Below are 23,746 nucleotides of genomic sequence, written 5' to 3'. Positions count from 1 at the left end.
GCAGCAGACCGCTGGGTTAATACCCCATAATGTGCCTCTATAATATGCCCCCATAGTCTTCTCCCCCTAACCTCATAGTTCCCCCATAATGTGCCAGTATAAGATGCCCCCATAGTGTTCCCCATAATGCACCAGTATGAATGCCCCTTCCAAGTACCCCCAGTAGATGCCCCCATAATGTGTAAGTATTAATGCATTTCTTAGTGTCCCCAGTAGATGCCCCCATAGTGTCCCCCATAATGTGCCAGTATAAGATGCCCCTTATTAGTGCCCCCAGTAGATGCCCCCATAGTGCTTCTAATTTCTGCCCTCTCCTTCCCTGTAGTGTCCCCCATAATGTGCCAGTGTAAGATGCCCCCATAGTGTCCTCAATAATGTGCCAGTTTAAGATTCCCCTAGACAGTGCCCCCATAGTTATCCTCGCCCCCTAACTAATAATAACACTAATACTTACCCTCACGCTGGCAGCGATGCAATGCAGTCCTCTTCCCGCCCATGACATCATCGCGCCACCTGCGCTGGCCTCTGATAGGCTGCAGGCAATAGGCCTGAAGCCTATCAGAGGAACAGTGAAGGGAAACTCCTCTTCCCTGCTGCAGCATTTATCTGTATCGCTGTGCTGAGGTCGGCGATAAAGATGAATGTAAGAAGATGACCACTTCCATTATGGAAGCGCTCATCTCCAGCTGCCTGCCGCCAGAGCACCGGATCGGCATTCAGCCTGTAACGCGGTTCTCCGATGCGGCTGTAATTTTAACAACCGGAACTGGAGAACCACAGGGAACCGGCTGAATCCCATGCCTGACAGGATCTGCCATTCATAATAGGTGATATAACAGCTTATCTACTCCCTTCTGATCTCTGCACAGGTCATAGAGCATGCCTAGAAAACTTTCTTATAGAAGCCACTAAGCTCCATTGTGGGGGCTGCTATTAATAACAGCTCAGGCAAGATGACAGCCCCCATAATCACGTTCAGGAAATAGAATTAAAAAAGTATCAGAAAATAAAAACAGGTTAGAAAAAACTTTACCTACAGGTTTCACATATGATATCAAAAAATGTAAACTTATGACCTCTGTTCTTTTCCATAGAGCTTGTGCTGGCAATGGTGCTGGACTATTCTGTGATTTGCTGTGATAAGGTAGAGAATGGTGTATTGTGACACCGCAGAGTACGCTGTGAAACCATCTCTGAAGCTTATAAATATTTGCTGGATGAGATCACCATTGAGGTGTCTTCTGTCCGCCAGAAAAGAAACTACAATATTTGTAGGTTTCCAAACATTAATTATGTTTTGAACTCTAAAAACTAGATAATTACTAGTTCTGTTAGGCCTTACAGTCAGGTCCATAAATATTGGGACATCGACACAATCCTAACATTTTTGGCTCTATACACCACCACAATGGATTTTAAATGAAACGAACAAGATGTGCTTTAACTGCAGACTGTCAGCTTTAATTTGAGGGTATTTACATCCAAATCAGATGAACGGTGTAGGAATTGTAACAGTTTGCATATGTGCCTCCCACTTGTTAAGGGACCAAAAGTAATGGGACAATTGGCTTCTCAGCTGTTCCATGGCCCGGTGTGTGTTATTCCCTCATTATCCCAATTACAATGAGCAGATAAAAGGTCCAGAGTTCATTTCAAGTGTGCTATTTGCATTTGGAATCTGTTGCTGTCAACTCTCAAGATGAGATCCAAAGAGCTGTCACTATTAGTGAAGCAAGCCATCATTAGGCTGAAAAAACACAACAAACCCATCAGAGAGATAGCAAAAACATTAGGCATAGCCAAAACAACTGTTTGGAACATTCTGAAAAAGAAGGAATGCACCGGTGAGCTCAGCAACACCAAAAGACCTGGAAGACCACGGAAAACAATTGTGGTGGATGATCGAAGAATTCTTTCCCTGGTGAAGAAAACACCCTTCACAACAGTTAGCCAGATCAAGAACACTCTCCAGGAGATAGGTGTATGTGTGTCAAAGTCAACAATCAAGAGAAGACTTCACCAGAGTGAATACAGAGGGTTCACCACAAGATGTAAACCATTGGTGAGCCTCAAAAACAGGAAGGCCAGATTAGAGTTTGCCAAACGACATCTAAAAAAGCCTTCACAGTTCTGGAACAACATCCTATGGACAGATGAGACCAAGATCAACTTGTACCAGAGTGATGGGAAGAGAAGAGTATGGAGAAGAAAAGGAACTGCTCATGATCCTAAGCATACCACCTCATCAGTGAAGCATGGTGGTGGTAGTGTCATGGCGTGGGCATGTATGGCTGCCAATGGATTTGGTTCTCTTGTATTTATTGATGATGTGACTGCTGACAAAAGCAGCAGGATGAATTCTGAAGTGTTTCGGGCAATATTATCTGCTCATATTCAGCCAAATGCTTCAGAATTCATTGGACGGTGCTTCACAGTGCAGATGGACAATGACCCAAAGCATACTGCAAAAGCAACCAAAGAGTTTTTTAAGGGAAAGAAGTGGATTGTTATGCAATGGCCAAGTCAATCACCTGACCTGAATCCGATTGAGCATGCATTTCACTTGCTGAAGACAAAACTGAAGGGAAAATGCCCCAAGAACAAGCAGGAACTGAAGACAGTTGCAGTAGAGGCCTGGCAGAGCATCACCAAGGATGAAACCCAGCGTCTGGTGATGTCTATGCGTTCCAGACTTCAGGCTGTAATTGACTGCAAAGGATTTGCAACCAAGTATTAAAAGGTGAAAGTTTGATTTATGACTATTATTATGTCCCATTACTTTTGGTCCCTTAACAAGTGGGAGGCACATATGCAAACTGTTGTAATTCCTACACCGTTCACCTGATTTGGATGTAAATATCCTCATATAAAAACTGACAGTCTGCAGTTAAAGCACATGTTGTTCGTTTCCTTTCAAATCCATTGTGGTGGTGTATAGAGCCAAAAATGTTAGAATTGTGTCGATGTCCCAATATTTATGGACCTGACTGTAGCTTCTATCCATGTTACCTCTGGCGCTTGCTATGGTGGATATACTATATAGCTTAATTTGTCTTGCTGTCCAGAAATGTTTAAAGGGATTGCATGAGATTAAAAGAAAACCATTGCTGCTCTCTTCAGGGGCTGTGTCTGGTATTGCAGCAAGTGAATGAGGCTTTTATGTAATACCAGATGTGGCCCTCTCTGGAAGATAGAAGCCATGTTTTTCTAATATCATAAAACCCCTTTAAGTTTTTTTATTGTATGAACATCCTAACTAGTATATTCTTGAAACTAACCAATGATTAATCAGAATCATGATTTTAGCTACATTATATATGTTACATACGTATGTGTTATTACAAACCGGATTCCAAAAAAGTTGGGACACTATACAAATCGTGAATAAAAACTGAATGCAATGATGTGGAGGTGCCAACTTCTAATATTTTATTCAGAATAGAACATAAATCACGGAACAAAAGTTTAAACTGAGAAAATGTACCATTTTAAGGGAAAAATATGTTGAATCAGAATTTCATGGTGTCAACAAATCCTCCCCAAAAAGTTGGGACAAGGCCATTTTCACCACTGTGTGGCATCTCCCCTTCTTCTTACAACACTCACCAGACGTCTGGGGACCGAGGAGACCAGTTTCTCAAGTTTAGAAATAGGAATGCTCTCCCATTCTTGTCTAATACAGGCCTCTAACTGTTCAATCGTCTTGGGCCTTCTTTGTTGCACCTTCCTTTTTATGATGCGCCAAATGTTCTCTATAGGTGAAAGATCTGGACTGCAGACTGGCCATTTCAGTACCCGGATCCTTCTCCTACGCAGCCATGATGTTGTGATTGATGCAGAATGTGGTCTGGCATTATCTTGTTGAAAAATGCAGGGTCTTCCCTGAAAGAGATGACGTCTGGATGGGAGCATATGTTGTTCTAGAACCTGAATATATTTTTCTGCATTGATGGTGCCTTTCCAGACATGCAAGCTGCTCAAATTTACTTTTTCCAGCCTCTTATTGCTACTTGTCCCAACTTTTTGGGGATTTGTTGACACCGTGAAAATTGGAATCAACGTATTTTTCCTTTAAAATGATACATTTACTCGGATTAAACGTTTGATCTGTCATCTACGTTCTATTACAAATAAAATATTGACATTTGCCATCTCCACATCATTGCATTCAGTTTTTATTCACAATTTGTTTAGTGTCCCAACTTTTTTGGAATCCGGTTTGTACTATGCACCATACTTTTCATATGGAAAGGCGCACTAGGTTATTAAGTTGTGTTTACACTTATTAGGGGGATCTACATAATTATCTTCCACCCTTTCATGGATGCCAATGGTTAAACCATTCTGGACAGAGACATTGCATGCAAAAAAGTCATATAAGTGGATATTTTTTCAGGCTTTCTTTCAACATTTTGTAGAAAACGACCTACAATGAGATTAGTTAGGCCTCATGTACCAGTAGAACCCTGTGTACTAGTCAAATATATGTATAGGCAGGGATCCAGTGGATCACTGCAAATAGTTAATTTAGTGCTACCGAATTGAAAGTTAGGATTTGTTGTTAAAACACTTAGGGGGTCGTTTACTAACAGAAATGTGCCTATTTGTGGTGTATTTCTGGCATAGATTGCTGCGCGAAGGTTATTTGCCGTACAATGTGCGACTTCCCCGCTCACGCCAGGTCTAAAAAAGGGGGTGTGGTGGGGAATGGGAGGGGCAGACAGACCCGTCTCATTTAGCATTTTCTATGCCTGTTTTAGGCTTAGAAAATGGTCTAAATTTAAGCCAGCGAGGAAGTTGGCGTAGATTTAGACTGGCGGTGGATGGCCGATGCCTCTTCATAACTTCGGCGGATCCACCTCCAGTGCACAGGGTTATTAAGACCAGCATTTAAAACGCTGGTCTTAATAAATGACCCCCTTATTTTCCTATGCACTACATATTCTTAGTGATTGATTAGGAGCAGCATAGAGTTAAATCTGGCAGCCTTGTAGTTAGTTGATAGGAAAAGGGCTGGACCCACCTCCTGGTGGGGAGTTCAGAATTTGCAGCCTGAAGAGAGGACATGTCTGTGAGAACTCCACAGAACTAGGCCTGATCCAGGGAAGCTCTATCTCTTAGACTCTACCATCAGCGAAGCTACTGAACACAGAGATGATACCTCTGAGAGTAAGAGACCAGATTCCATTTATGGTTGAGAATCGTGAGATCATTCTTTGGAAAGACAGTGAGGTACCGCTCGATTATGGCACTAAGACTTTACTGGATGTGGAAAAAGTTTACTATCTCTGATACCTTCCACACTTCAAAGATGCTCTAGCCAACCCATCTAGCACCTGCTACCCTCAGACTGGGCATGGCAGAGGCAGTAAATAAGAATTGTGTTGCATGCCTCTGATTATTCGTGAGCACTGAGAACCATATTTAGAGAGAGAGAGAGAGAGTGAAAGAGAAAGAGAGACTTAGGGAGGATTACCTCCATTATTGTTGCTACCTATACACAGCCATTAGGAAGAGCACTACTGTGTAACTTACTACTGAACTGTTCCTATTGCTGCTATCTGTACTACTGTTGTGGACAATATCCAGCTCACCTGCTGCCTCTATTCCTTGAGTCGACTTCCCTGATGCACGGAGACTTTGGTAAGACCGTGAAATTATGGAAATAAAGCGATGAATCCAGCATTGAAGTTGAAAATATTTGTACTACTGGTGATTGACTCCAGCACAATATATCCATGGGCCAACCATTCACCATGAAGGGCATCCCACCTAACACCAGGCAGGAGCCCCCACAGAATCCAGGGTTTGGCCCTTTGTGTATTTCTATTGACTACAGCACAGCACTTCTATGGACTACAGCTCTCACATGCCATGTAGTGACTGCCCCACAGGCCATGTAGTCCTTGACAGATGTAGTCCTTAGGAGTCATTATGCAAGTATATACAATTTTCAAGAACTTTTGATGCAGCTGGAGCTGGAATTTTTGCGGATTTTCTGTATCACAACCGTTGCACTCTAGTGGAATATGTCAAATCACAAGTCTATTCTACTTTCATGAACTTTTCACGTGCCTATCATGTGATATGGGGGAGGGGAGCTACAAGCAAATTATGTGGTAACTGACACTGAAGCAGATGTGTAACAAAATTCCACATGAAGGCCCAGCCTAAGGTTAACCGTATAATAAGAGTAAGTGACTAAAATGTGACAAAAAGACCAACACAAAGCATATAAGGTATAGATAGACTCCTACACAGTCGTAATTTAAAGTGCCTGGACCCCAAAACAAAGTCTCTTATTGACACCCCTTCTCCCCATCACCACCTGCCATACACCAGTATGTTCCAAACTGGCAGAGAAGCCTTTGGGCTCCCTCAGGCACCAGTTGCACACCTTCTAGCTATGCCTGTGGATGAATTAAACACTTGCTTGGCTCCACAAACCTTGCCTTGATTACAAGTGACCTTCCACCTCATTGATATGTCCGATCTATTCCTACATACGTGCGACTTACCTTGTGTCATTCTCCTCGTGTCTTTTTCCCTCCTGCAGGAAGCACTGGAAGCACCTCCACTAGGTGGATTACAAAGTGACACTGAGGGCTTTGTTGTCTGCTGGATGGAATACAAAACTGGGAAGGCGAGGTGGGGCGGCAGGAGTCATTGCTGGCTTTCTGACTTGGTAAATCACAACTGGTTTGCTCACTTGAAAGAAATTTTTTCTTGCCAACCTTGCTTAAAAGTAGGTGTGGTAACAGATTACTGGGTTTTATGATTTCATCACTGTCATGGAGGAGCACTTTCTTCTGCATTGTCTGACTAGACACTATTTAAAGATATGAGGATGACATCAAGTTATAAAATTGCTACTTTTTGGATTTTTGTTTACATATAACATTTTTCCTTATATTTTTCCTTATACTTATTGTATAGCACCATTAACCTCCAGGGAACTGTACATATGGGATATGACAATGCATATAAACAATACTAAAAACAAGCAAGTACAATAGCCATGAGGTTACTAAGTGACAGACAGAAGGAGAGTGGGCACTGCCTGCGAGGGCTTACAATCTATAAGGTTTTGCTATATAAATTTATGTTTTACTCTCTTCAGTAAACATTTTACAATAAAATGCATAGGACACATAGCTTACACCTTTCAAAATCCAGGTTTTCAACCTGAGGTACTGTATGTTTGACCTAAGGTACTTGTCTTGTCTCTAGGGAATACTGCCACTGTCCTCATTCTGTGCTTTTAATAGGTGTATATAATCTGAGCATTCAAGGTTCTTTGACTTTCTTCATTTGAATAGGGGGTAATTGCCTTAGAAATGTTTTAAAACATGACTACAGTTGATATCCTCTGTTATGGAAGTGGGTGTGGAACCAATGTATCAACCCAACAGATTTAACTTTGAGCTACTCCTAAGGCATCTTTCACACGAGTGAGTTTTCCGTCCCGGTGCGTTGCGTGAATCAAATGCATAGCATCCAGACTGAATTCTGACCCATTCATTTTAATGGGTCTATGCACATGAGCGTTGCTTTTCACGAATCATTTCTGCATTCAGGAAATATCACAGCATGTTCTATATTCAGCGTTTTTCACAGAGCTCTGGTTCCATAGAAGTGCATGGGGCTTGCGTGAAAAACGGATTGCATCCAGATACAATCCCGATGCAATGCGCTTTTCACTGATGGTTGCTAGGAGATGTAGATTGTTACTCTTCAGTTTATTTTTTCATGCGCTTGAAAAACTGAAACATTGAATGCAATTGTAGACAAAACTGACTGAACTTGTGTGCAAAACTATAATTTTTTTCCTAAACAGATCCTGACGCAATCCGTATTGTTCATGAGAAAGAGGCCTAATGGTGTTGTCCTAGCAGTCCTCTGATTTTTACCCTTTAACCCCTATACATGGATCTGGACTTGGCTGCAGGGGATCCACTAGGCCGTTACCTCTTGGAGTAGTCTCTGTTTGGTTGATGGCTGACCACAGAGGTCAAGAAACCAATGCCGAGCCCTGAAGGGACATGCAGAATTGTAGTCAGGGACAGGCTGAGGTCAGGGCAGGCAGAGTTTGTACAATTAAAAAACATAGCTGAAGGTCAGGGAAGGTAGCAAAGGGTCAATACAGAGATCAGGCACAGGTCAGGTCAAGCAGCAGAGGCTCAGTATCCACGAAATAGGTGGAATTCAGTACACAAGCAGACAACAAGATATAGCACTCCTCAGCAGGAACTAGCGGACTATGAACCTTATTGCTCAGGCACCCTCTCACTGGGGAAGGTGACTAAAGAACCCCAAGGTGGCCAGCCATAAGCTGGTGAAGACTAGAGTTGAGTGAATTTTTCAAAAATTCGATTCGCCGGTTCACCGAATTTTTTGGGAAAAATTTGGTTTGATCTGAATTTATTTGCGTCGAATTACGTTAAAAACGTCTATTTCCTGGCTGCAGAGAGCCTTTATAGTGGTGTAGAACACTGTGCCTTGCAGTAAAACGCATAGGGATTCTGCTTTAATAGTGAAATAATACTGTGAGTCTGTATGACATGCAGATGACAGGTGTTGCTCTTAGAATCACTGCACACTTCACTTATTTGGGCAGTTACGGGGCCAAAACTGACCAAATAACTCAAGTATGAACTCAGCCTTACAGGTCGATGTTAGCGCCAAGAAGAAGCGCACTCATTTTACACCGTCGCCTGCTGATTCCAGATAGATTTCTACAGAACCTGTTCTATTAAACGCTTATACAAGTAGAGCCCCCCTGACAGAGTGGAGAGGGTGTGAGCAGTAAGTTTGTGTTGACGTCACTAATTAAGGCTACTTTCACACCTGCGTTCGGGTGTCCGCTCGTGAGCTCCGTTTGAAGAGGCTCACAAGCGGCCCCGAACGCAACCGTCCAGCCCTAATGTATTCTCAGTGGACGCGGATCCGCTGAGAATGCATCAGTCTGCCAGCATTCAGCCTCCGCTCCGCTCAGCGAGCGGACACCTGAACGCTGCTTGCAGCGTTCGGGTGTCCGCCTGGCCGTGCGGAGGCAAGCGGATCCGTCCAGACTTACAATGTAAGTCAATGGGGACGGATCCATTTGAAGATGACACAATATGGCTCAATCTTCAAACGGATCCGCCCCCATTGACTTTCAATGTAAAGTCTGGACGGATCCGTTCAGGCTACTTTCACACTTAGAAATGTTTCTAAGTTATAATGCAGACGGATCCGTTCTGAACGGATACAACCGTCTGCATTATAGGAGCGGATCCGTCTGATAAAACATCAGACGGACCCGCTCTGAACGCTAGTGTGAAAGTAGCCTAATTTGCCCTTCCTCTGATCCGTCAGAACAATAACCCACAAAAAATGCATCCTGTCTGTAGAGCATACGCCTTCACTCAGTCAGAATTTGCTCAATAATCCATCAGTATTGCTAATGCCAAAAAAAACAGGAGTGGATCTAAAACAGAGAGGACACGTGAATGGAATATTTACATGTCTTCTGTGTTTTGTACCCACTCCTGCTTTTGGCTACCAAATCATAAGCCAATTCTGATGGGACCATAGAGGCCTTACAGCTGCTACACAGACAGGATCCGTTGTGCGTCTTTTTTTTCCTTCCTTCTGACAGATCAGAAGAAAGGTCAAATAAATCATAATGTCAGCCAGGCTAAAAGCCAAAATAGTGGACCTATTACATAGTGGTGAGGTGGAAGCAGCATGAGGAGACCACAAAGTGGCCCAATGACAGAGTCTGGAGGTGGCAGCAGTATGAGGAGGCCACTGAGTGGCACAATGACAGAGTCTGTAGTTGGCAGCATAAGGGGGAAGGCCACTGAGTGACACAATGACACAGTTTGGAGTTGGCAGCATCAGGAGAAGGCCACCGAGTGGTACAATGACAGTCTGGAGTTGGCGGCAGCATAAGGAGACCACAGAGTGGCCTAATGACAGAGTTTGGAGGTGGTGGCAGCAGCAGCATCAGGAGGAGGCCACAGAGTGGCACAAAGACCGAGTCTGGAGGTGGCTACAGCAGCAGCATCAGGAGGATACCACAGAGTGGCAAGGTGACATAGTTTGGATATGGCAGCAGCATCAGGATACCACAGAGTGGCATGGTGACATAGTGTGGAGATGGCAGCAGCAGCATCAGGATACCACAGAGTGGCAAGGTAACATAGTGTGGATATGGCAGCAGCAGAAGCATCAGGATACCACAGAGTGGCAAGGTGACATAGTGTGGAGATGGCAGCAGCAGCATCAGGATACCACAGAGTGGCAAGGTGACATAGTGTGGAGATGGCAGAAGCAGCATCAGGAAACCACAGAGTGTGAAGGTGACATAGTGTGGAGATGGCAGCACCAGCATCAGGAGACCACAAAGTGACCTGGTCACAGAGTGGGGCGGTGGGTGGCAATACCAGTACCCACTAACAAAGGTGGGTGAAAGAAGGAGCACTTTGCATCAGATGTGTGGCACCAGGGTGGGTGTGGGTGGCAGCATCAGAGTAGTAGCAGAGGCAGGTAGCCAGAAGAAACCGGTCTCTTTTTTTAAGGTTTGGGTGAGGCGGCATGGATGATCTAATCAGATGCATCAGGCATTGGTGGGTAGAAATCCTGGCTGATCCACACCTGATTCATCTTTACAAAGGTCAGTCTCTCCACATTTTGGGTGGGCAGGTGAGTTCTCCTTGGGGTAACTATGGCCCCCGCCACACTAAACACCCGCTCTGATGGCACACTATGAGCCGGGCACGACAGCTTTTCCAGGGCAAACTCTGCTAGTTGCGGCCACAAATCCATTTTGGCTGCACCGTAGTCCAGCGGATCTTCAATGTGGGTTGACAGGGTGCTGTCCAAGGATGCCACCACCTGCTGCTTCAGGACCTGCTCCAGGTCTACCTGCTGCTGCTGGTGATTAGTTTCTTCACTATGCGGGTGAAGAAAGCTACTCATCAGCGATTGTAGACTCAGGCTGCTGCTGATAGAGCTGGTACTGCTCCTGCCACCCTACCCCTCCCCAGCAGCCATGGCAGTGGAACGTGAGCGCAGAGGGCCCCCCGGTCAGACCTGTGAGAGGATGGACGATGGCGCAGATAGGCAGCGGCCAACTGACTACATAGGATGTCTCTGTAGTAGTTCAGTTTGTCCTCCCTCTTAGTGATTATAAAAAAAGGCCCGCATTTTGGACCAGTAGTGAGGGTCCAACAAGGTGGAGAGCCAGAAGTCATCCCTCAGCCGAATGGTGACAATTCGACTTTCACTACACCAGCAAGTGAGCATGCATTGGGCCATTTGTGCAAGTGACTCGGAGGGACTCCCTGCCTCCATCTCCACTGCATAATGCCACGGAGTGTCTGGGTCCTCTGTCTTGTCTTCCTCATCGCCCTGAAGCTCCTCTGGCTGCTCCTGCTCCTTCTCTCCTGTCAGTAGAGTATAAAAAACACCATTTCGCTACACATTGCCTGCTCTAATGTCCCCCTCCCCCTCCTCCTCCTCTTCCAATTCAGCCCCCACAGGGCTCATGTGGCCGTGATATCTAGGCACCAAGTCTCCAGTCCCCTGACCAGCCATTGTTACCACCATCTTTTCCAGGACATGAAGCAGTGGAATGACGTCGTTCATCCCGTAGTCCTGGCGACTGACAAATAACGTGGCGTCCTCAAAGGGCCAGAGCAAACAGCAGGTGTCACGCATGAGCTGCCACTGGCTGACATCGAAGTTACACAGGGGAATACTCCTATCCGCTTGGATCATCAACAAATTGCTGATGGCCTTTCTCTGTTCGTATAATCGGTCCAACATATGGAGGGTGGAATTCCAAAGGCCCACCTTCTACATACTTGAGCAGGGCTGATACTGCCTTTTTCGCAAAGAAATGACAGCTTGGGGCTCGCCACCTCAGCTCGGCACAAGCCATCAGTTCTCTGAAAGGTGCAGAGTCCACCACTTGGAAAGGGAGGGACTGCAGCACCAGCAACTTGGCCAGGAGCACATTCAGCTTCTGCGCCTTTGGATGAGTTCACGCATACTTCTGTCTCTTGGCAATCACTTCGGTGTTGCGGATGGAATGACTGACGAGGAGTAGGAGGAGGAGGAGCAGGAGTATCTGGACCTGCAGAAGATGGTAATGACAGACAGCTCCCTTCGGCTAAGGTGGTGGAGCCTTGACTGGCTGAAACCGGGTGCGTGCCACTGGGTGATGCAGCGGTTGTTGCAGCAGGCTGGATTACCACATTGGAGCCACCGTTCTCCCAGGCCACTTTATAGTGACGCTTCATATGTTGACGCAGGGCCGTGGTGCCAACATTGGCACCCTGGCCACGCTTAACCTTCTGCCCACATATTCTATATATGGCCATGTTAACCTCCTCCGGCGGCTTAACAAAAAACTGCCACACCGCTGAGTAGATGTTTTTCCCCCCAACTGTCCGCACTGACTGACTGCAACCCCGCTGCCTCCGTGAACCCCTGCACCACTCATTCCCGGGCAGGTAGGCTGCTGCAAAGCAGGTGGTCTACCCCAGGCACGTTTGGCTCCCGACCTCCCACTGCTGCCACCCTGCTGACTCCGCCGCTGCCTCATGCGCAAGCTGCCACCCTCTTCTCCCGATGATGATGAAGCCCTTAATTCACCCGGCTCCCAAGTGCGATCAGCTACATCATCATAATCTAGTACTGTCTGCATGTCAATGATGTCCTCCTCAACGGTCTCTGGGTCAGCTCCTACGCCACTCTCCTCATCACTACTGGAGGAAGCGGCGGATGTCTCCTCCACATCTTGGCTGGCCAGTAGCTGCTGACTGTCCTCTAGTAGCTTGTCCTCGCTGTATAGCGGAGCTGAGCCCACAGCATATAATACTTCTCTGGCTGAGGGAACAGAAAAGGTCAGAGGCAGGTTGAGGACAGGTGAGGGCACTGGGCCTGCTCCCGGGCCACGCCAACTAAAGGTTGTGTCTGAAGAACCTACCGACTGTTGGCTGGGGGTGTCTGATGTCACTTGGGATGAAGTGGATGACCGAGTTAACCAATCTAGAACCGCTGGGTTCCTGGTCAAGACACGACCGCTAGATGACACCGGGAGCTCAGGCCTCTCGCTGCGACTCCTGCTGCCACGTCCCCTTACTCTGCTGCGACCTCTGCCTGCGCCAGAAACATTTAGGCCTCTGCCACTCCTCTGTGCATGGCCTGGCACTTCTCTGTTTGACATACTTTTAGCTGAACTAAATAAATTAAAAGCAAATTAAAAGTCCCCTAAAAGCGACAAATATATTTTTCTATATTTTTTTTTTGTGCTGATATAGGCCACTAAACGCTTTCACCGCAAATAACTGCAACAGTGAAATGCGTCTATATTATTCTTTTTGTACTGAAATAGGCCACTAAACGCTTTCAACACATATAACTGCAGAAGTGAACTGCGTATATATTTTTCTTTTAGTACTGAAATAAGTCACTAAACTCTTTTACCGTAAATAACTGCAACAGTGAACTGCTTACAGTATATATTTTTCTTTTTGTCCTGAAATACGTCACTAAACGCTTTCACCACGTATAACTGCAGAAGTGAACTGCGTATATATTTTTCTTTTAGTACTGAAATAAGTCACTAAACTCTTTTACCGCAAATAACTGCAACAGTGAACTGCTTATATATTTTTCTTTTTGTCCTGAAATACGTCACTAAACGCTTTCACCACGTATAACTGCAGAAGTGAACTGCGTATATATTTTTATTTTTGTAATTAAATACGTGACTAAATTCTTTCACCACATATAGCTGCAGAAGTGAACTGAGAATATATTTTTCTTTTAGTAATGAAATACATGAAGCGCAAGGAAATTTGCTTTCATTGTGAATCAAATTTTTCCGGAAATTCGGATCGAATTCCACTTTGTCAGCTTCGATTTGCTCATCTCTAGTGAAGACTATGGCTCCTGAGTGAGAGAGTCAGTACTGCACCCTGCATGAATGGACAGAGCTACGTTGGAGGAGGGCACAGAGAGCAGGAGGTGGGTCCATGCTGCCGGGACCTAAAGTGACTAACTGGGTGAGCTAGACATCGGCGACCCCAAGCTTCCACTACAACATCCTCTAGACAGTACATAAAATACTGAAAAACTAGTAGGCTTTAATAATCCGCATAGTACCAGGAACATAGTAGTCAGGGACTTCTGAGTTTTCTGGACTCCCTCCTGTGCTGTACTACACCCACCTTAGATATAACTTATTAAACTTCATTATATATATAAAAAGACACGTGGACACATACATTTTGGATGAATAAATAGGGTTATGTACAACTATTAAGATATCCTCTTAAATAACCACATCTACGATAATAATAATAGCATACAAAAAATCTGAAGTAAAGCATAAACTCAGCCTAAACCAGCTTAACCTTGACCTGTCCGCTTGCTTACAGCAAGCGACTTACCCCTCCTTCTAACAAAGAGACCATGACAACAAGAAAATAAGGGAGTGAGGGTGGGGAACAAGATGCCGTCTTGAAAAGAGGGTTCATCTGACAGTCCCAATCTGCCAGCCACCGTAATTTTATACACAACCTGGAGGGTCACATGGATTTTCTCCATCCAATGACCCTCCTGTTGCTGAACCCCAAATCTGCCTATATCATTTGCCACGTTTCTGATTCAATTGCTGCCAAATTGACCTCAACTTGTCCTAACAATTTGGCAGGAAGAAGACTTATCTTTTGGCAGGAGAAGTACCTGCAAAAACTGCTTCAATGGAACAACTCCTATGGTAATCATAATCCCTGTGGATCCTTCCATATAGGTTCAGGATACAGCCATTATAATTTTCAGACTATTAAAACAGTAACTGCCCACTGTGAATACAAACTAAGAAGACAGGTTGGCATTAGCAGGAGGTGCTTCAAACCCACATGCAGTTGTGCATATATATAGGGGAGCAAATCCTGCACTTGTGGCCCGTTGCTAATGGCAATCCCCAGCAAAATGCATACAATGGAGGATGCCCGCGGCGAACCACAAGTACCACAATAGACATCCTACACAAGGTAACAAGTGCGGATGTAATAATTAATATAACAAAACAATAACAAACACAGGTGCACTCTGCAGTATCACTAAATCCTCAAACTGTTTTTAAAAATTGAGAGATTAGTCAACATGTCCTACGGTGTAGAACATGTCTAAGCCCGGACACCACGACAAGGTTTCTCAAGTAGCCCGGGACCCTACACTCTCCTACCTGAGCCGTATGGGCGATACCAGGAGCCAGTGGGCAAATTACAGGAGCATAAGGCCGACTCACAAACAACTCACCAGTTACCTCCAGCATGTGGCCATGCTTGCAATGGGAGGAGGGAGGAGTCTGTGAGTCCCACTCAAGACTTGCTGATATGTCCCAGGCCTCACAGGTGCACCTAAATGTGGCCTGTAGATGGAAAACAGGCACATTTAAATAGGAGTTTATACACCTCCAGAAATCTATATATACAAACTAAGAAGACAGGTTGGCATTAGCAGGAGGTGCTTCAAACCCACATGCAGTTGTGCATATATATAGGGGAGCAAATCCTGCACTTGTGCCCCGTTGCTAATGGCAATCCCCAGCAAAATGCATACAATGGAGGATGCCCGCGGCGAACCACAAGTACCACAATAGACATCCTACACAAGGTAACAAGTGCGGATGTAATAATTAATATAACAATATAACAAAACAATAACAAACACAGGTGCACTCTGCAGTATCACTAAATCCTCAAACTGTTTTTAAAATTGAGAGATTAGTCAACATGTCCTACGGTGTAGAACATGTCTAAGCCCGGACACCACGACAAGGTTTCTCAAGTAGCCCGGGACCCTACACTCTCCTACCTGAGCCGTATGGGCGATACCAGGAGCCAGTGGGCAAATTACGAGAGCATAAGGCCGACTCACAAACAACTCACCAGTTACCTCCAGCATGTGGCCATGCTTGCAATGGGAGGAGGGAGGAGTCTGTGAGTCCCACTCAAGACTTGCTGATATGTCCCAGGCCTCACAGGTGCACCTAAATGTGGCCTGTAGATGGAAAACAGGCACATTTAAATAGGAGTTTATACACCTCCAGAAATCTATATATACAAACTAAGAAGACAGGTTGGCATTAGCAGGAGGTGCTTCAAACCTACATGCAGTTGTGCATATATATAGGGGAGCAAATCCTGCACTTGTGGCCCGTTGCTAATGGCAATCCCCAGCAAAATGCATACAATGGAGGATGCCCGTGGCGAACCACAAGTACCACAATAGACATCCTACACAAGGTAACAAGTGCGGATGTAATAATTAATATAACAATATAACAAAACAATAACAAACACAGGTGCACTCTGCAGTATCACTAAATCCTCAAACTGTTTTTAAAATTGAGAGATTAGTTAACATGTCCTACGGTGTAGAACATGTCTAAGCCCGGACACCACGACAAGGTTTCTCAAGTAGCCCGGGACCCTACACTCTCCTACCTGAGCCGTATGGGCGATACCAGGAGCCAGTGGGCAAATTACAGGAGCATAAGGCCGACTCACAAACAACTCACCAGTTACCTCCAGCATGTGGCCATGCTTGCAATGGGAGGAGGGAGGAGTCTGTGAGTCCCACTCAAGACTTGCTGATATGTCCCAGGCCTCACAGGTGCACCTAAATGTGGCCTGTAGATGGAAAACAGGCACATTTAAATAGGAGTTTATACACCTCCAGAAATCTATATATACAAACTAAGAAGACAGGTTGGCATTAGCAGGAGGTGCTTCAAACCCACATGCAGTTGTGCATATATATAGGGGAGCAAATCCTGCACTTGTGGCCCGTTGCTAATGGCAATCCCCAGCAAAATGCATACAATGGAGGATGCCCGCGGCGAACCACAAGTACCACAATAGACATCCTACACAAGGTAACAAGTGCGGATGTAATAATTAATATAACAATATAACAAAACAATAACAAACACAGGTGCACTCTGCAGTATCACTAAATCCTCAAACTGTTTTTAAAATTGAGAGATTAGTCAACATGTCCTACGGTGTAGAACATGTCTAAGCCCGGACACCACGACAAGGTTTCTCAAGTAGCCCGGGGCATCTATTGTGGTACTTGTGGTTCGCCGCGGGCATCCTCCATTGTATGCATTTTGCTGGGGATTGCCATTAGCAACGGGCCACAAGTGCAGGATTTGCTCCCCTATATATATGCACAACTGCATGTGGGTTTGAAGCACCTCCTGCTAATGCCAACCTGTCTTCTTAGTTTGTATATATAGATTTCTGGAGGTGTATAAACTCCTATTTAAATGTGCCTGTTTTCCATCTACAGGCCACATTTAGGTGCACCTGTGAGGCCTGGGACATATCAGCAAGTCTTGAGTGGGACTCACAGACTCCTCCCTCCTCCCATTGCAAGCATGGCCACATGCTGGAGGTAACTGGTGAGTTGTTTGTGAGTTGGCCTTATGCTCCTGTAATTTGCCCACTGGCTCCTGGTATCGCCCATACGGCTCAGGTAGGAGAGTGTAGGGTCCCGGGCTACTTGAGAAACCTTGTCGTGGTGTCCGGGCTTAGACATGTTCTACACCGTAGGACATGTTGACTAATCTCTCAATTTTTAAAAACAGTTTGAGGATTTAGTGATACTGCAGAGTGCACCTGTGTTTGTTATTGTTTTGTTGCACTGTGAATACACAAATCAGTGACACGGTATAAAATGATAGTTCTTCTTTGTTAATCATAAAATCTGCCACTGACGGTACTGGTGCATGTCGATGTTGCTGAACAACTCTGGTATGAAGCCTCCTAGCCTCCAATGGCTCCATTGAGTGTTGCATGTATGGAGTTATGCTCCCCTAGAAGCCTCATGAGGAGAATGCCGTGTACATAAGCATCTGATAGATCTTTCCTGTATGTGTTTTTTAATTCATACAGCATTCAACAGAAAAAAAAAAAACTCTGTATGAAAATGCTGCTCCATGTAGTCAAGAAAGGTGGCACATGAGGCAAACTGCTGTCCTCGCCTGATGGACAGTACACCCCTGGTGTCCGAATAAGAACACATTTATTCCCTGCATCTCTTTTGGTAAATCTTAGGTTGGGAAGATTAACATTTCCAAAACTTTAATTTTAATAATTCCTGAGAATTACAAAGATTTGTTTGCACTGATTACAAAACCAGTCTTTACATGACAGCACTTGAGGAGTACAAGCTCTTGTTATAGTAGTGGAGGAATTATTCTTTCAGTCTGTGTATTCAGTGCAGGGGAATTTTACAGACGCTAACTGGGCGGTACTGCTCAAGGGCTCAAGGGCCATTCTGCTCTGGAGGCGGACACCAAAATGCTGCCTGCAGCGTTTTGCTGTCTACTTGACGAAACTGAGCCAAACGGATCCGTCCTGGCACACACTGTAAGTCAATGGGGACGGATCAGTTTTCTCTGACACAATCTGGCACAATAGAAAACGGATCCGTCTCCCATTGACTTTCAATGGAGTTCATGACGGATCCGTCTTGGCTATGTTACAGATAATACAAACGGATCCGTTCATGACAGATGCATGCGGTTGTATTATTGTAACGGATCAGTTTTTGCAGATCAATTACGGATCCGCCCAAAACGTGAGTGTGAAAGTAGCCTTACTCTGTTTACTGTTGGACAGACTCTGTATATATAGAGTAGTGGAGTCCAATGAAGCATGGTTGTCCCAGCAGGGAGACACTTTGCTCAGCTTGTTGTCAAGGGTCCCTTCTAACAGGTAGGTGTTGTTTCTAGCAGAGACCTAGGGAAAGGCGATTATATAGGCAATTATCAGGAAGGAACTGTTTGTTCCCAATAATTGTTTATTCTGTAATTCTGTCACCACATAATAATGCTCTAAACTGTTCCCAGTGCCCTGTGGTTTACATACACTGTATCCCAAACTTACCTTTATGTCCTTTTGTTAATATTTATTTCCCACGAAAAACGACTTGATCCATGCACTGTGTGCACAATTATTAGGCAAGTTGTACTTTCAAGGATTCATTTTTATTATTGAACAACTACATTGCTGTCAGTCAATCCAAAATGTTAATAAACCTCAAACATGAATATTTAAAAAAGTAGTATTTTGGCTTTCTTAGGAGAATATCTATGTGTGCATAGTTAGAAACATAGAAACATAGAATGTGTCGGCAGATAAGAACCATTTGGCCCATCCAGTCTGCCCAATATACTAAATACTATGGATAGCCCCTGGCCCTATCTTATATGAAGGATGGCCTTATGCCTATCCCACGCATGCTTAAACTCCTCCACTGTATTTTCAGCTACCACTTCTGCAGGAAGGCTATTCCATGCATCCACTGCATATTGGGCAACCATTAGTCTGCACAGTGGCGTATCTATTGGGAACTTTCTCTGGCACCCGACACCCAATGAATTTGATGTTGCTGTTTTTGGTGAGCTGAGAGAAGGTAAGACAATTGAAATGCACCCCCCCCCCCCCCCACATGTCGAAATCTCAATCCAACCCTTCCCCCAGCCTTACTGTTCAAGAGACATTTGGGTGGACATTACATACATTGCTACAAAACATACAGGAGTATACAGCACCTCTTACATTCAGTGATGTCTCCTGTGATGTGGATGTTCTTTTTCCTCATCTTCTCTATTCGGAGATCAGATCGCCACGATAACTTCTCTCAGTGGCATCTTGTCTCTGCAAAGTTTACAACACAAATATCATCCTGCCCCCAAAAATGTGCCCCTACAGCACCCCCATTAGCAACCCGATTAGTAATGCCCTTCATATTGTGTTCAATAATAATACCCCCACATCACCTTTAATATTAATAAATAACCCCATAGGGCCCCTAGTAGAAATAAGGCCCCCTATAGTGCCCCCAACAGTAACAAGGAACCTCTATAAGGCCCCCCTATAGAGCCCACAGTAGTAATTAAGCTCCGTATAGTGTCTCCAGTAGATATAATGTCCCCTGTAGTAGCCCCGGTACTTATAAAGCCCCTCTACAGTGCCCTCTGTAGTTATAATGACCCCTTGTAGTGCCACTGTATTATTATGCCCCCTGTAGTGCTACTACATATAATACACCCCCTCTGTAGTGCTCTTATATATTATGCCCCCTCTGTATTGATAGCATATGTAATGCCCCCTCTGTATTGGTAGTATATATATATACATACACTCACTCACCTAAAGAATTATTAGGAACACCTGTTCTATTTCTCATTAATGCAATTATCTAGTCAACCAATCACATGACAGTTGCTTCAATGCATTTAGGGATGTGGTCCTGGTCAAGACAATCTCCTGAACTCCAAACTGAATGTCAGAATGGGAAAGAAAGGTGATTTAAGCAATTTTGAGCGTGGCATGGTTGTTGGTGCCAGACGGGCCGGTCTGAGTATTTCACAATCTGCTCAGTTACTGGGATTTTCACGCACAACCATTTCTAGGGTTTACAAAGAATGGTGTGAAAAGGGAAAAACATCCAGTATGCGGCAGTCCTGTGGGCAAAAATGCCTTGTGGATGCTAGAGGTCAGAGGAGAATGGGCTGACTGATTCAAGCTGATAGAAGAGCAACGTTGACTGAAATAACCACTCGTTACAACCGAGGTATGCAGCAAAGCATTTGTGAAGCCACAACACGCACAACCTTGAGGCGGATGCGCTACAACAGCAGAAGACCCCACCGGGTACCACTCATCTCCACTACAAATAGGAAAAAGAGGCTACAATTTGCACAAGCTCACCAAAATTGGACTGTTGAAGACTGGAAAAATGTTGCCTGGTCTGATGAGTCTCGATTTCTGTTGAGACATTCAAATGGTAGAGTCCGAATTTGGCGTAAACAGAATGAGAACATGTATCCATCCTCTAATGGCTTCTTCCAGCAGGATAATGCACCATGTCACAAAGCTCAAATCATTTCAAATTGGTTTCTTGAACATGACAATGAGTTCACTGTACTAAAATGGCCCCCACAGTCACCAGATCTCAACCCAATAGAGCATCTTTGGGATGTGGTGGAACAGGAGCTTCGTGCCCTGGATGTGCATCCCTCAAATCTCCATCAACTGCAAGATGCTATCCTATCAATATGGGCCAACATTTCTAAAGAATGCTATCAGCACCTTGTTGAGTCAATGCCACATAGAATTAAGGCAGTTCTGAAGGCAAAAGGGGGTCCAACACCGTATTAGTATGGTGTTCCTAATAATTCTTTAGGTGAGTGTATATAATGTGCAAAAAAGAGCAGCACTCCAACACAGGATAAAATAAAATCCAAAAAGTTTAAACTTTTGGGATTTTATTTTATCCTGTGTTGGAGTGCTGCTCTTTTTTGCACATTATATTTGGGTAAGCTTTATTCCCCAGAGCGTGCATTTTGCCTTTATTATATATATATAAATATATATATATATAAATATATATATATATATATATATATATATATATATATATATATATATATATTGTGAGGGATTAGCTCTTTTTTGGGGGTCATTCTCACAATTATCTTCACAACAGCCGGATTGCAGGTCCAAACGTGAGGTTTATTTTCACAACAACAAAACATAAAGTAACACCTTGCCCGCCTGGGCTCTAACTAAACAAGAAATATCCCTACCTCACTTAAAGCACCGTTCACACACGGTAATAACATGCGGCTTTTCCAGCCAATAGTCCAGCTCACTTCCAGGCTGTAACAAAGTCAGTCCAGTACCTTTGGGGGTATGCGGTCTAGCAGTCCTGCCGACTGACCTTACGACCGTCGTTTTTAAGATCTCGCAGAGTCCCCCAAAGTTCAGGCTATCACCTAGCCCTGTGGCCATTCAGCCAGCTCGGCTGAGACCACTCTTACAGAGCCTCCAGCAGGACTCTGTTGCACAAAGAATCTCTCCCCTTGACTGACAGTCTGGGCTGGGCTCTTATCCCAGACTGATTGGGGCACCTGGTGCTGCCTCAGAACTTATGACTGACGGGGAAGACATGGAAACTCCTGCCATAAATCTCCCCTAGCATCTATGAGGCCTGTCACTGCCTTAAATACCCTCCCTTTGTTTAAGCCCGTAGGGGTGATCACTAGCATGTCCAGATGCTCGTGAGCGGGCATCGACCTGGCCTACAGTCTTCCCCTTATTTTGCCAGACCCTGGACAACAGCGCTTTGTTTGTCACCCTCATGAGTTTATTACAGAGCCGATAAGACCTACTGGATTTTCTTTCCCCTCTCACGAGCAGGTACTCTCTTTCATGAGCGAGGATGATGCGCTTTCGCACCTGTGGTCTCTCTCTTTTCTTTTTTCTGTTCCTCTTGACATTTGGCATTCGGTCTCTGGAACTTCTCTCAGAAGATGTTTTTATATGACCGGCAGGCTCTCTTTTTAGATTCTCTGGCTTCTGCACATGCTCCTCATGTCCTTTCTTGGACTGCTGCAGCTCTTGACCGAACTGTTCCCAATCATGGCCGTGTCCCGACCCTTTCTCCTTTGCCTTGCGGGGCTCCTTACGCAGAGCAGGCCTATCCCCGCTCGCTTCTTTTACATGCCTCCGATTCACTTCATCCTTCTTTCCAGCAGTGGTTTCTCCTGCTTTGGTGGCAGTTTCAGAGACCTCTGCTTCTTTAGTGTTTTTTTCCACTTCGGTAGCCACTCCTTCGGTCAGTGCAGCACCTGAGGACTTCACGTCCTCCGACACATCGGCCGTAACTTCTTCAGCCTTGGTTTTCTTGGACCCGGCATCATATACTTGCCCTCTTAAGACCTTTTCCTCTTTTTCATCGAGGTAGGAGGTACCAGGGACACCGGGGTCTTCACCAGACTCGTCGCCTTCTGTCATATCAGGCCGTAGACCCTTCAGCTCACTCATTTCTTTCGGGGTCTCCTCCCTTGACCCCTCTGCAGCCTTTTTCGGTGACTCTGTGAAGACAGCTAGTCTTTTCTTTATCATATCTAGGGACTGTGTAGAGAGGAAGGAATCATCTTCCTGATTGCAGCTGTACTGACATGTCAGCTCATCTACCACGGCCTGGGTATGGGTCTCAGACACTAGGCTGAAGTCTCCCCACTTAACTCCCTTCATGTCAGGTACAACCCTTGTCTGGTCGCTACCAGTAACCACCTCAATTTCGGAAGACCTTGACATGGTAGCTGCCCTCTCGGAGTTGCTAACGGTCACAGCACACATATCACCTATACCGCTGGGGTCATTATTAACCCTGATCTCTAGGGGCACCGATGAGCTATTTCCCACCTGGGAGACCTCCCCAGCAGCCATAGAACTCTGTGGTACGTGTGGTACCCCCTCTAGTACTACCACACTTTCCTGTCCGTTCACCACCTTGGGTTCACCCAGCTGTAAATTCTCAACATTTATCAACCCTTTTGCTTTTTTTAATAATTTTTCTTCCAGGGGTCACTATTCCCCCGACCACATCCTGCAATAGAAAAGGCATGTCATTATCATTACTTATTTCACAAGTTGTCACATTTTCATTTTGTACTTTATCATCACCATTGTTTCTAATGGTCACTTCATTTAAAGAGCTAGAAACCACGCCTGCAGGAGTTTTGTCCCTGACTGCAGAAGTGTTTCCACCTCTCCACAAATCATGGACCAACATTCCATCATGTATGAGAGTGTATTTATATTACCAACAAATCCATCAGTCCCCGCTGTCACTACCTGACATTCCTCTTTAGCTG

The 23,746-nt window shown here is 44.9% G+C and overlaps 1 protein-coding gene across 1 annotated transcript in view; it reads right to left on the bottom strand.

Moving 5' to 3' along the window:
• Positions 1-6,696, bottom strand: part of LOC121006009 (protein-glutamine gamma-glutamyltransferase 5-like) — a 48,139-nt gene extending 41,443 nt beyond the window's left edge. The window contains exon 1 of the mRNA XM_040438888.1: positions 6,519-6,696. Within this exon, the coding sequence (XP_040294822.1) occupies positions 6,519-6,528 (10 nt within the window). The 5' untranslated portion in view covers positions 6,529-6,696. The remainder of the gene's footprint in view (positions 1-6,518) is intronic.
• Between the last annotated feature and the right edge of the window lie 17,050 nt (positions 6,697-23,746).

The sequence above is a fragment of the Bufo bufo genome, chromosome 6 (genome assembly GCF_905171765.1).
Source record: "Bufo bufo chromosome 6, aBufBuf1.1, whole genome shotgun sequence".
NCBI classification, from domain to species: Eukaryota; Metazoa; Chordata; class Amphibia; order Anura; family Bufonidae; genus Bufo; species Bufo bufo.
This window is presented reverse-complemented; position numbering and strand designations above follow the sequence as displayed.